The sequence below is a fragment of the Monodelphis domestica genome, chromosome 3 (assembly GCF_027887165.1).
Source record: "Monodelphis domestica isolate mMonDom1 chromosome 3, mMonDom1.pri, whole genome shotgun sequence".
NCBI lineage: Eukaryota > Metazoa > Chordata > Mammalia > Didelphimorphia > Didelphidae > Monodelphis > Monodelphis domestica.
Genome location: NC_077229.1, coordinates 213,365,874 through 213,379,657, shown reverse-complemented (window position 1 = coordinate 213,379,657; position 13,784 = coordinate 213,365,874). Strand labels below are relative to the sequence as shown.

General features: G+C 39.0%; 1 protein-coding gene across 1 annotated transcript; it reads right to left on the bottom strand.

The window, feature by feature from the left end:
* Nucleotides 1-404: 404 nt before the first annotated feature.
* Nucleotides 405-13,055, bottom strand: RBM24 (RNA binding motif protein 24). The gene is made up of 4 exons (XM_001376345.3): nt 11,684-13,055; nt 10,393-10,516; nt 8,582-8,636; nt 405-2,619 (listed from the first exon to the last, which is right to left on the bottom strand). The coding sequence occupies exons 1-4, from the start codon at nt 11,849-11,851 to the stop codon at nt 2,259-2,261; spliced, it is 708 nt and encodes a 235-aa protein (XP_001376382.1). The 5' UTR covers nt 11,852-13,055; the 3' UTR covers nt 405-2,258.
* Nucleotides 13,056-13,784: the final 729 nt, after the last annotated feature.

Genomic DNA, 13,784 nt, shown 5'->3' with positions numbered 1-13,784 from the left:
TCTGGTCATTAAAATAATCCTAAATATAAAATAGCCATCTAATTAAAGACTAAGTTGTTCATTACCAGCACCCATTTCTTTGTTTACTAGTCAGTCTGGCTTCCTCTTTAGGACTGACTTCCTTACTGTCATTACCAGTATAATGGGACATGTTTATGTATCCAAAATTCTAAGATCCAGTTGAAGAGCCTTCCTCCCATTTTTTCCTTCAAAATTCAATATAACAAAATTTCAGAACCAAAGAATTTAAATTAGCATTCATTACAATGAGATTTGACTGCTATCATTATCTAGGAATACTTGTGATATTAAGTTAATGAGATTTATGTCAGTGTCCCAAACCCAGATCTCTGGGAAGCTGTGTCCATTCAGAATTTTAGATATAAATCATGACTTGACTCTAGTTAAAAGGAGACATTCTTCACTTTTATTGCATGATTATAGACAATGCAACAGTAGATTTTAAAAATTATATTTAATACAAGTGAATAGTTTAGAAGATCTGAAATGTTATAAAGCAATATACATACTGAATAAATAATATGCACAGGAGAGTCATGTCTACATTACATAACACTGGCTAGTATTTTGAATACTTAAAATAAATCCAGTGACAATGGATAAAGTCCATAAAAATGCTATCCTGTCTTCCCTTGTATGAAATTGTTCAAGTATAAAAAGTCCAATACAGTGTAAAATATTATTCAATTTAGGTTAAGAATAAAAATTGCAAGTATTGTAGTTTCACGAGAAAAATGTAAAGCAGCATTTTAAACTACATAAAAATAGTGGGGGAAAATTGGACTAATGGATTGCCAGGAAAGAAGATCTACATGAGCAAAGTACTGAAGAAGAAGCAGTATGAAACTAGCAACACATCCTGTAAAAAACCTAAACTCTGTTCATGTAAGAGTACCCTCTCATACAGTGCACATACTGAATTTAAATAAATCTAAGTCAACATCTTTAGCTGAATAGGTTAATATTTAATATGCTACATCTAAACCTACTAAATAATTTATGCCATGAGATGAATACATAATTTTACAGTGTCACATCTAAAGTTCCTTTCTTTAGAGTGCAGCATCGTAAAACTTCAAAATAAATATTTTTAAATAGCATTACAATTAAGGCACAGTATAAACCACATATCATTAACCCTTGAAGAACTGTAGTCTGAGGAACCTTGTTGTCTTGTTTACTGAGTTGCCTAATAAATAGTTTTAAATAGGACTCTGTAATAGATACTAAAGCCATATAAATCATTTCAAAAAGGAAAAAAATAAGTTTCCTTAAGACAGTTCTCAAAGGTTTAAATTCTGCAAACTTCTTCCTGCCTTTATTCACAAGCCACGAGTCAACGTAATAAATAGAAAGAGAAGGCTGTTGTAGTAAAGGGCTGATCCTATTTCAGAATCAGAATAGCTGACACCAGCAGTTAAAAGTTTCCCAAAATTGAAACAGGATGGGGAGAGGGATTAGAATGTGACAAGCTCATCAAACAAGCACAAGTGATGTGTTCTTTCCAGAACTGTCTGTGTTATTGATTGTCTGTACAGCTGTTGCACCCATTAATTCCACATCACTTGTTCCATAGTTCCACTCATCCAGAGGACAGATGAGAAAATAGCTTTGGTGCCTGTCCACCATTTTACCAAGCGGCCATGCTCTTCAGGATTGTTCGATGCCCATTATGAGACAGCAAGAAAATCACTTTCTTACTTGAACAAGTTCTATAGGCCATAGTGAAAATTAGAAACGACAGTCAGTGCTTTAATTATTTTAAAAATCTGTTTTAAATGTTCTATAAGCTACATATTGCTCACTCTGATTTCTTTTCCCTGGTTTAGCTTTTTCAAAACAACATTTTTCTCATTTGAAAAAGGCAGTTTGCTTCCCTGATACTATAAAAAAAAAAAAACACAACCTAACAAAACCCCCTTTATTTTATTTTGTCAAATGAAGTTCTATTGTTACTCCTATAGTCTTTTCATGGCAGTGCATTGTTTATTCAGTGTCTCCTGGATTGACTCCTGAAACTAATTCCTCCCACTCCCCTGGCCCTCACCCCTTTTCCCCATAGCAACATGATTCGAGTACAAAGACAGTGGAATAAAAATCTCCTGATTTGCAGTAGCATAACTTTTCTTAAAGCTGCTTACTTAGTTAGTGTTAACCACCTTATTATCTACTTAAAACTGGAAGGCTGGGGGAAAAAGAGAAAGAAATTCAACTCTCTTCAGATGGCTGGTCACTCATTATTGCATACGGTCTGTTTGCAGCTGCTGTGGCTGATACTGGCCAAATGCTGCCGCCGCTGCCGCCGCCGCCGCCGCTGCAGCAGCTGTCCCAGGTGCTGCCGCAGTGATTGGCTGCTGGACTGCATAGCCATAGCCCCCAGCGGTGACATATCCTGCAGCAGCTGGAGATGCTGCGTATGGGTACTGGTCATAGGCTGCTGCCGCTGCAGCCGCTGCAGCTGCTGAGTATTGTGCATATGCAGCTCCAGTGTAATCAATGTAAGGTGTGGTGGAGGCAGCAGCTGCTGTAGGTTGGACATGTGGAATTACAACTCCAGGCTGCACAAAAGCCTGTGGATAAACATAATGGGCAGGTATCCTGTTGAGAAACAGAAAAGAAAGTCAGATCACAGTGAGCTCCTATATACAAAAGATCTGTTGTTCAGAAGTAAAACAAACTCAAAATTTAGTGGTTATTATGAGCATAGGGTTGCCACAATAGCTACATTCTAGCAGTCCAATGAATGCACTCTGGCAGTAGCCCAAAACGTGTACTGCTCAGAAAAAGAAGCCAACAATGATTGGAGCTAAACACATTATGACAGCATTCTCAATTATATTTGTTTACTCAATACAACCAAATATGAATTAATAGCCTTATCAATAGTTTTGGGAAAAAGTCAAGGTTCAGGATTTCGGTATTCCACTTATAGGCACTTAATTAATGCTCTCAACTTAAATTAGAGTCAGACTTTAGGGGGAAAAATAAAGTCATGCCAGAAGAGGAAAAAATGCTGACAATTAGAAAAGTTTTCAGCTGCAAACATTGGACTTAAAAAAAAAAGTACCCTGTCATCAGTTGGGTCCAAAGAATGAGAGCTGGTTTGCCAATACCGAATCACTGAATGAAATTTCAACAAAATATTTAAACTGCAAAATGTACCTTGTTTAATTATCATGGCAACCCTACTTAAAATTGCTATGCAGACTCAGCACACATTAATTTCTCTGCAACCTCAGTCACCCTTATTAAAAATAAAAAATAAAAATAAAAAAAATGCAGGCGACAAAATTTTAAAAGTTCACAGGTGTGGTAAACACAGCAGAATCACACTTTTCAAACGAACTGTAGTGCAGCTCACTCTATCATAAGAGGCTGTTGTGGGAAGCTACAAAAATGCTATTAACATTCATTGCAGTGGTTCCCAAGTAGATGTGCAACACACTTTTTTTTGAGAGTAATATTTGTAAGGACACAAGGGTCAATCAAACCTGTTTGACTATCAGGCAACTGATGTCAGCCAGCTTGTTTATCTCTATGCAAGACAGACAGAGGGGTTGGGGGGAGGTAATGAGGTAGAGGGAGTAGGAGAAGGGAGTTACAACTAAAGGCATCTAAAATATACAATATAATTAAAAAAATAACATCTAAATAAGAAGACATTTCTTTTAATATTCACTAAGTCTCCATTTTCTTCTCCAAATACAAGAAGGTTTGGCTTTATAAGAATGAATACCTCATTGGTATGTACTTGTAGAAATGAAGTCCATTATTACGTAACACTATATAAAAACTGAGATGTAGCCTGTCAAGTGAAATTAGCATCCATTTAAATTGTACACAAGGAGTATACATTCTCCCATTTCTCTTATAAAGCTGAAGTTCATGTGATTAAAAAAAGGTTTAAGCTGCAAAAAAATGTACATCTCAGTTCTTAATACTGAAACTTTTTAATCCTTAACTAAAAAATTCCTACAAATATATGACCTATTGAATCCACCTTTGTACAATGTAACCACCATGGAAAGTATTCAGATATCTAGAAACATTACACCAGAAGTCCAGTCAAAATTTAGCAAATCAACAAAACCTATTAAAAACACAAACGATGTTTAAACTTGCCGTTTTGGAATCCTAATGTGAGAACTCAAAACAGATGAAATTATATTTGTATTATTCACCTTGCTTTTTTAGAGTTTCCCTTAAACAATGTTCGTAGGCGACACCAAGGCTAATGAACCATCACAGAAAGACTGACTAGCACAGTACGTGATTCTATGTTAACCCAAAGCAAAAAAAAAAAGTTTATTCTAACAGTGAATGTACAGTGAATTTTACTAGACTTGTAGTTCCTTTCCTATGGCAACAGAAACTACGTCATCATGTATTCCAGAGGACACTTAAGGATATTCTTAACTGTTTATTGGAAACTAGATACAAAGCCCTGCCCATATACTCTTGTAATTTTTTTTCTAAGTTAAGTAACTTCACCAAAAGTAACAGGCTTTGGCATTAGGAAATGTTATCCCTGTGGGTGATCTCTCTATTATATTGGTCTCCTCTACCAACTCTTCACTATCATGCTATTTTACATGGGTGATTGACAGCACAGGCTGCAGTGGGGCTATTTTTGATCATGTCATGAGACTAGGGTTTCAAGCAGAGTAAAATGTCTTTATAAGGCCAAAGAAAACTGCTGTATCTGCTGTAAAGGCCAGCAAGCATGGATCTTGCTAATACTGAAACACTAACCCCACTGGATTCCTAAAGGCCTGCCTAAAACAGCCAAAGTAGTGACTAGTTGGCATCTTTGATTAGGTTATTAATGTGAATGATTTTTGCCCTGGAGGAATTTGGTTTGAGTTTGTGTCATAAGATTTGCTTTTTCTGCATTTGTTTATTAACTTTTCTCTCTTAAGGAACAGAGATATGACCAGAGAATTTCTTTATATAGGAAGTCCCAGTCTCTGGATATAATCTTTTCCCACTGAGAATAACTTTTCTCTGACTTGATTTTGCCAACAAGCACATAAACTTGTCTCAAGACATGTCAGTAATCTGCATCAGAGTGCCTGTGAAGAGCAAGTGAAAGAGGAAAAAAGGAGAATCTGGGAGATTTATGAGTAACTGTGGCTTAAAGCCATTTAAAACTGGAGGAGTATTTAAACTCCTTGAGAGTAGGGACTATTTTTCTTTTGGTCTTTGTAGACTCAGTACTTAGCAAAGGACCTGGTACATAGTAAATATTTTATAAATGCTTGTTGAATTGAATTCTAAATGGATGTTGAATCACAAATATTAAAAAAAAAAAGACCTAGCCTGGCAAGGGAATAAATTGAATAGCCAGCTAGCATGGTTGCAATAATCTCCTCATGAGAAGGCCACCTTTTGTATACTGGGAGCCTTTGCATGGAATATGGTGGACCTCTCTCTGGCCATATTTCTACTAGTTTTCTTTCCCAGTTCTATTTCAGAAAGTAGAAGCCCAGGAGGTATGCCAAAAATGAAGCATATACATTTCTGGCAATGGTCTTTTTTGGGGTCTTTTGAATCCTTCTATTCTCAACCCATCACATTCACTGTCACCTCTCCAAGAAAAATCTTCCTCAAAATACACCAAAAGATGCTTAATAAAACATTTTTTCTAAAATTAAACAATGTGGAGCAAAACACTTCTATGGAGTTTCTATTTCTACTTCTTCATGTTTCTACACATCAGATGGCTATCTTCACTCTAGTCAGGAGCTTTGTATTTAGTGGTCTACAATATACTTGGAACTATTTAAATGCCAATAAAAAACTCTAAAGTTATTATTGCCTCAAGCTATATAAGCAATAACAAAACCTTCTACACCACTTTACACCCACCAACGAAAACCATTTACCACTTATCTACAATTTGAAATAACTTCACCTGATCAGGTCTAGTTTTTAGGACAAGGGACTAGTCAATGAAAAAACAAAACAAGCTTATTTTCAATTTAAGAATGCTTGAAGACTGAGTGACTCATTGAATTTAGAAGATGAATTCTATTTGGAATCTGTAGCTTTTGTAAGGAGTCAATAAGTGCTTAGCACAGTATTTGGCACATAATAGGTGCTTAGTAAATGTTTATTGCATTGGATTAAGTGAAGTTAAATAGAATAATTTATTCAGTCATGAATAGTTCAATTTTACAATAACTACTAGGAAATAGCCATTATTTCACTTAAAATTAGGGGTTAAAAATAAAAGTTCAGAACTAAAATATGCTGCATTTAAATTTTCCACATACCACTTACAATTCGAGTTCATTTTATTCATCCTCTGCTCAACAACCTACATAATGGCTCCCTACTGCCTAATACATTAGAACCAAACTCTTGTGATGGACTTTTAAGGCCATTAATCTTATCATAATCCTATTATCCAAGTTTATTTCTCATTACTTCCCAATATTTGCCATCCGCTAAGATCAAGTTGCTTTCCTTATTGCCACAACAGGAACTTGCCAGACTCATTCCCACTTCTGTCCCTTTGTTAATGTGCCTCATCCAATGCCTCCCTGAAGCTTACCATGTGATACCTCCCTTCAACCCATCTATTCAAATTTTACCCATCCTTTAGGATTCATTTATTCCACCTTCTCCACAGAGCCATCTCCAGCATTCTCTACAAAAAGGACCTTCCTTCTATGAGCACATATTGTTTCCTAAATGATTTAAGAATGTTAGTTTTGTCTCTGCACATAAACTATAAGCTCTTTGAGGGTATAGAACATGCTTTATATATCTTTGTTATCGTCTACTATCTAGTAGAATGTGGCACACCTAGTAAGCATTAATAAATTTTTACTTGTTAACATTATCTTTCAAAATGACAAACTAAGGTCTATTGAATTATGAGAAATTATTAGCCACAATTCTCAATTGTGTTAAACTTATGAGTAGAAAGGCCAGCCACATGCACAAGGAATTCTAGATATAGTTCATTATTTTTTTGTGGATTCCAAAACTAGGGTGGATTTGGGAGTCACAAGACCATTGATGAGCGGCACTTTTCAGTTACTTCCCTCAGTCATATTACAAATAAAAAGAAAGCATAGGTAGAAAGAAAGAAAAAAAAGAACAGGCCCTTAGAAAATAAAGATGAGGGCTAGGAAAATTCATTGAAAGTGTAACTTGAATATTCCTATCAGCTGACTCATCCTTGTCTACACCTGGAAGCATAGAAGGCACAAATAACTTGGCAGCCAGATTCATTGACACTCCAGGCCACACATATGCAGTCAACTCAGACTAGGCATTAAGAAACCATTATCTGGGGTGGGGGGGGGGAGGGCAATGCTCCTTAAAAAACTGGTACATTTATAAAACTTAATTTCTGGCATCCACACAAGATGCTAGGTGCAATATAGAGAATGCAAAATACAGTATTCAGAAAAAATTAGCAGGGAGGTTGTATCAATATTATCCACTATCAGAAAGAGGGGAAAGCAGGTAGCTGAGTTACAGAACACTGCTGATCACAAAATCCAGAGATGTAAGAAATACAAGCAGGCTTCCCTAAAGTTAGGTGTATGAAGTGAATATTAGTACTTCTATATTTGGAAATTGATCATTAAATCTGATGGAAGAATTGGTGCTCCAAATTAGAAAAGCCTAAGCAGATAAATGTTGTTAAGAAACAGAGCCCCATACCCACCAAAAGAAAAAAAAAGAGAAAAATAAAGAAAGAAAAATGCCTCCCCCCCTCTGGAACTATGGAACTAGAACATGCAAGCAATGAATCTGTTTTCTTACATAGTGAAGTCACACATTTTAGCACTCACTACAAAAATATGGTTAAAAAGAAGTCAGGCTACAGCTTAAAAGCAAGGAAAAAAAAGACCCTTTGCTCCCCATGGCAAAGTCAAAGTCAACAACACTCCTCAACACCACCACCAAAAACCAAAACAAAAAGGAGCTCCCACCCCCCCACCCCCAAAAAACTTTTCACTACAGCTCTTTTCAATTAAATAAAAAGCACACGTTTAGCTATCAACACCACTTCATTACCATAATAAATAAAATAAAGCACACGGAGGTCTATTGACTATTATGAAAATAAAACAACAACAACATACATGCATCGTTAATCACCATCTTAGCTTGTGTGTTTGAGTCTACTGGTTACAGAGTTTAATTCCAAACAGAACTATTCCACCTCTTATCATCATATCCTTCTGATCAGTTAGCTTAACTGTATACGATCCCTGTCAGATTAGAAAGAGATAAATAACATTGAAACAAGCTGAAGAATTAGAAGATTGATGGGGGCACAGTGGTCTTGTATAGGAGTCATACCTCTTTTTTAAAAATCATAAGCTCAAAAGGTGTCTGCATTGGAGAACTGCATACTTGATCACATAACTTGACTCATCTAAAAACATTTATAGCATCACCATCAAGAAGCAAAACAGTTTTTCTTTTAAAAAGAGAAATCAGGAAAACTCAATGGCAAGATGATAATATCCATGTGATAAAGGCAGGTTAACAGATGATATATTTGTACTTTGGAGAACCTGTTTGATTGACTTACCCAAAAGGTCTCTGTATAAGAGCTGGGTGAAGTTGTTGAACACCAAAGGCAAAACCTAATAACAAAACACATTATATTCTCTATATGAACATTCCAACAGCTACTTATTACTGCTATACATAAAATACATGACAGCTTTAATTTTATATTTGCAATAAAGACACTAATTTTGAGGAAAATAATTTTAAAAAAGAGAAAGAACTACATTTGGGTAGTGGGAAAAACTGACAAGTCCACATTTAAACAATTTTTAAAAGTTTCCTAAAGTACATTAATTTGGATTTTGGCTTCAAGGTAAATTACTTAAACTGAAGACAATGGATAAAGAGCAGAGCATTCATTATGTGCAAAGTTTCACTGACATATACACAGTGTAAAAAGTCTCAAGAGGATGCCACAATAAATAGTGTTTATGAATTCAGCTAAGCCCAACTTCATGGTGAAGTTCTTTTCCACAAATATATCCTTATCACCCTAAATTTATGAGTCTCAGTACTTGTAATACTAGTTTGAAACTTGATGTATTACTCTAATGGCCTATGCAAATTTATAATCATGGGCCTGGAACTTCAAGGACTACCAGAGCCCATATAGTTCAACTACTTCATTTTACAAACGAAGAAACAGAGACCCGGGGAGGTAAAGAGATTGGCTCAAGGTCACATAGGTAGTAAGTGACCAACGCAACTTTTGGTCCCAGCTCCTCTGAGTTCAGGCTGTAATGAGACAGGCTTCATTATACTCTATCATAACACGAGTAGATTTTATGTACAAAAACTTAAAAAAAATAAAAACAGACTCCTCTCTTCTTTTACTAATAGGTATGTAACTCACAATGCACTAACAATATACATTTGGTTTTTATCATATTCAACTAGATTCATCAAATTACTTGCAAAGAAGTTATCTAACACTGTGCTGTTACATGAATCACCTGTCATTTTTTAGGCAGGGGAAAATTCTTTTTGAGTATAGTACGTATTGAAGTAGAAATCCATCCTCATGGTTTTGGAATCTTATGATATAACATATATCTAAATACATATTTCATCTCCTCTGCTTGAAGTTATCCATGCAAATTGAGGCAGAGGCAGAGTTGGGAATAATCCTGAACAGCAGATTATTAAATAATCACTTCTGCTTTATAATACACAAGGTGTTTCCCCCCTCAGCAGATGTCCTGTATTACTTATGGTTTGTTTAGGCTAGTACTCAGATTAGTTTGCACTCCCCAAGCACATGTCAAGTGATGAGGGAAGCAGCCCAGAAGAGTGTTAGGTAGACAGGTGTAGCCAGCCTAGGATTAAAAATTTGGCACAAATAAGGGATATGGTGAATGTGCCTATAGATAAATGAGAAGTGTAGGTTGCAATTGCATGCCATTTATTTATGAGTAAGACCTAGAAGTCTGGTTCCCTACAAAGCCATCTGGAGTAATATTTCTTTTTAATCTAAGATTATACTTTCAGTAACACTTCCTTGTGTTTGCATACATGTGAAAATTGTTTGTACATATCTTCATTTATCTTTAAAGTAAGTTACTTTATAGAATGACCAATTAAAAGGACCAACCTACAATATACAAACAGGTTTTAGAGAAGTTTCTCATTTTTGGCCTTCTCTCTCTCTCTCTCTCTCTCTCTCTCTCTCTCTCTCTCTCTCTCTCTCTCTCTCTGTCTGCCTGTCTCTCTCTCTCTCTCTCTCTCTCTCTCTCTCTCTCTCTCTCTCTCTCTCTCTCTCTCTCTCTCTCTCTCTCTCTCTCTCTCTCTCTTTCTCTCTCTTCACAAATACCAGGAAGGACTATTTCTCACCTGGTTGCATGATCCTGGGTTTTGCCCCCAAGTATGCCAGATTCACGTTGGCCTTTCTGCCATCAATGATAGGGTTGGGATCCTTACAGGCCCTTTCAGCAGCAGCTCTGTCAGCCATGGTGACCTTAGCAACATACATACACACAAATGCTACAAATTAAATCTGTGAAGGAAACTTATAGAGCAGTTATACACACAAGGGAATTAACTTTCAATCTAAAGCTGTCCTTGTCCAACATTTCTTCCTCATGATCACTTTGACATTTCAGAGAAGGAATAAACTATCTTCCCGTTGGCCTGCAAAGCACTGCCACTACCAAGCAGAGGTTTGGAATCCTGATCTCCCTTGCTTAACATTCCCCCTTTGCCTGGCATTGCTGGTGGTCCCCATCCTTAGGCCAGGAAAAAAAACTTGTTTAAAGTAAACGTCCCATTTAAGAGAGAATAAACCTTTGGAATCAGCCTCTCCCAGAATACACTGTTCGATGTTCTTCATGGGAGTTCTGTATGGGAGTTCTGTGACCTCGCTAACTTTAGGCAATTTCCTGACCTTGACTGCTTAAGAAAGCTAAACCCTAATTAGATATGCCACCTCCCCTCTCCTTCATAAATGGTGCCTTGGAAACTAGCCACAAGACTCGGTTACATTAAAGCATTTACTTTTTAAAAGGTTAAAAAAGAAAAGAAAACGGGATGGGGTGGAGAAAAGAAGTTGGGACTGAGAGGGTAGATAGATAGCAAGCAGCAGCGCCTTTGGAGTGCCCTCTCTCTGACCCAGTCGGGATCGCCAGGAGACCAGAATACTTTTCCAAAGCCACAGGGCAGCTAAACTTACTGCCATCAATATCGGAAAAGTCATTTCCCAGAGTAGCAGTCCCTCACCATCAGTCTCCTCCTTCTGCCCCTCCTCCAAAAGAAGATTTAACTTTTCCCCTGCATCATCAAATCCTCCCAAACACCACAGAAACGGATTGCTTCCATGATTTTATTCCCTAGGGTACTCTAAGAGGTGGGAGACTGGCCTTCCCATTCCTTTTCCCTCACTCCCTCTGGCCGAAAAAAGTTTCAGCTCAGTCTGTGACGTTTACATTAGACTGGGGCTTCGGGTCCGTTGCTCCGAATTGTTGGCTTCCTGGGCACCCCTATTTCCCTCCTACCCGATGGGAATCCCTAGTTTCTTCTGGCAGATGGGGCTCGCCTTTGTTCTCCCCTTCTCCCTCGCTCTTAGCCTTTCTCTCCATCTTCAAGGTCTCCGTCCCCCTTTACCATTAACTCCCTCCCCCCTACTTACAAATCCATAGCCCCGGGATTTCCCCGTCTGCCGGTCTGTGATGACCACCGCCTCTTCGATCTCCCCGAAGACCTCGAAGTACTTGCGCAGGCTGGAGTCGGTGGTGTGGTACGGGAGCCCCCCGACGAAAATCTTGGTGTATGTGGTATCCTTCTGGGTGGTGTGCATTTTCCCGCTCTCCTCCCGGCTAGGGCTCAGGCTCCTGCTCCGGCTTCGGCTCGGGTAGCGGCGGCGGCGATTGCTGCTGCTGCGGCGGCTCAGACTGCTGCTGCTGCGCCGCCCCCTCCGCCCCTTCGTTTCCCTCACCCTCTCGAGTCCAGCCGAAGCCAAAGGCAAGCCCAGTGAGGAGGGGGGAGGAGAGCTGGGCAGCGTGTGAGTATATGTATATGTACTAATGTGAGTGTGTGTGTGTGTGCGTGCGCGCGTGTATGTTGGGGATGGTGGGCGTCAGAACAGCCACTGAGAGATCTCAGCACCCGGGTGAGGGTCTTGGGGTTTCCAAAGTCGTAAGCAGCCCCAGTCTGTGCCTTGCTCCACGCTCTTCTCCCGCCCCTCGCTGTCGGTTACAGTCCAAACTCTCCTCTCCTTTTTTCCTCGCTTCTCAATTCTTATTAGTAGACGATAAGGATTTACATTTATGCATACGAATACACACATATATATATTTCAAATACAATCTATTTCCACTCACCCGGCAGGGAACCCGAAAGGAGAAATGAGGTACCCTTCTTCAGGCAACAGGGTGGGGAGAAGGGGGTGCGTTTGAAGGTAGATTGTTTATCTAAAAGAGATCTCCTGGGGAGGGGCTCTAATCGTCTCCTGGGGGGACCCTATTGAATGCCCAAAGAACAGGAAGAGCTGGCGGTCACTCAGGCGGTAGCAGCAGCTGCGGTGGGAGAGGTGTTCCGGGCTCGATGGCAACGCCGCGGATTCCCTTCTCCTTGTTGCCTTCTCCAGGCCCTAAGAGCGGAGGATGATCCTGGGTGTTGAGTTACTCTCCACTATCTTTCTTTCCCTCCCCTCCCATGCCGGGGGGTCGGAGCCGAGCTAGGGAGGGGGGAGGGCCGGGCGCCTGCGATTGGCCAGGTCCCCACCTGGAGCAGACACCGCCGCCCCCCAGCTGTTGTGAACAGCTGCTTCTCCTCCTGCGCTCTGTTGAGCTGCCCGGGCTTGGCTCAGGAAGGGAACGCCAGGGTAGAGTTGGGGATGATTGAAGGGCGGGTTTGCTCTCTGTACTGGCTGCTGTTACTCCTCTCGACTCATAGTTTCACGACCCGGCTTCATAACAGGAATCTGGGGCGCCGAGGTCAGAGACCTATTCAAAGCTTCTTTGGTTTTCAAACCTGAGGAAACGCGTCCGGGGAGCTAGGGGCTAGCTGTGCGTTTCCCTCAAAAGTCACCAGAGTAGCTAAACCGTCCAGTGTGAGTCTGTGTTCTGAAGCTGTGGGGAGTAGTTCTCCCACCCTAGGCAAACCAAAGAGAGAGGCTGCGTCTGCCAAAAGGATTGGGGGTGGGAGGGAGGTACCAAGGAGAGCAGGAAGCAATTGACAGAGAAGAGGTAAAACTGGGAAAGGCATAACTAAAAGACAGAAGTAGTTGCTTTACAATGTTATGTATATAGTAGGCATCCAATAAATGTTAAATGAAATGTGGGTACTTTAATGCTAACGAATCTACTGAATCAGATAATTAAGACAGTGATGCACTTAACTTACCAATTTCTATTTTGAAATACTGTACCATAAAATGAATGTGTAGCAGATTAACCATCCAAATTTCCATCCATTTACCAAACTGGTGAAAGGTTTTAAAGACATCTTTTAAATTAAAAAGCAAGCCATTATCCATTATTTTAATCTGGTTAGTGGCTTTAAATGCTACCTGCTACCATTTTATTAAGCTGTAATCGAAAATATTTTCAAACTTAACTAAGACCACTGGACTTTTTTTTTTTGTATTTCAGATAATAAAGGATTATCAGTACACCAGATTCTTTTGAAACAACTTTCTAGCTTTTAGAAACTTTTTACCAGAAGTATGTTAAATCAGGCCACAAAAATATTCTAGTCAGATTTGATATTTGCAAGAAAATATTTAATAT

Coding starts and splice junctions, on each gene's coding strand:
- RBM24 (XM_001376345.3), bottom strand. CDS start 11,851: ATGCACACCACCCAGAAGGATACCACATACACCAAGATTTTCGTCGGG. Junction 8,637..10,392: donor ACCCAGGATCATGCAACCAG/GTGAGAAATAGT, acceptor TTTTGTTATTAG/GTTTTGCCTTTGGTGTTCAA. Junction 2,620..8,581: donor CTTATACAGAGACCTTTTGG/GTAAGTCAATCA, acceptor GTTTCTCAACAG/GATACCTGCCCATTATGTTT.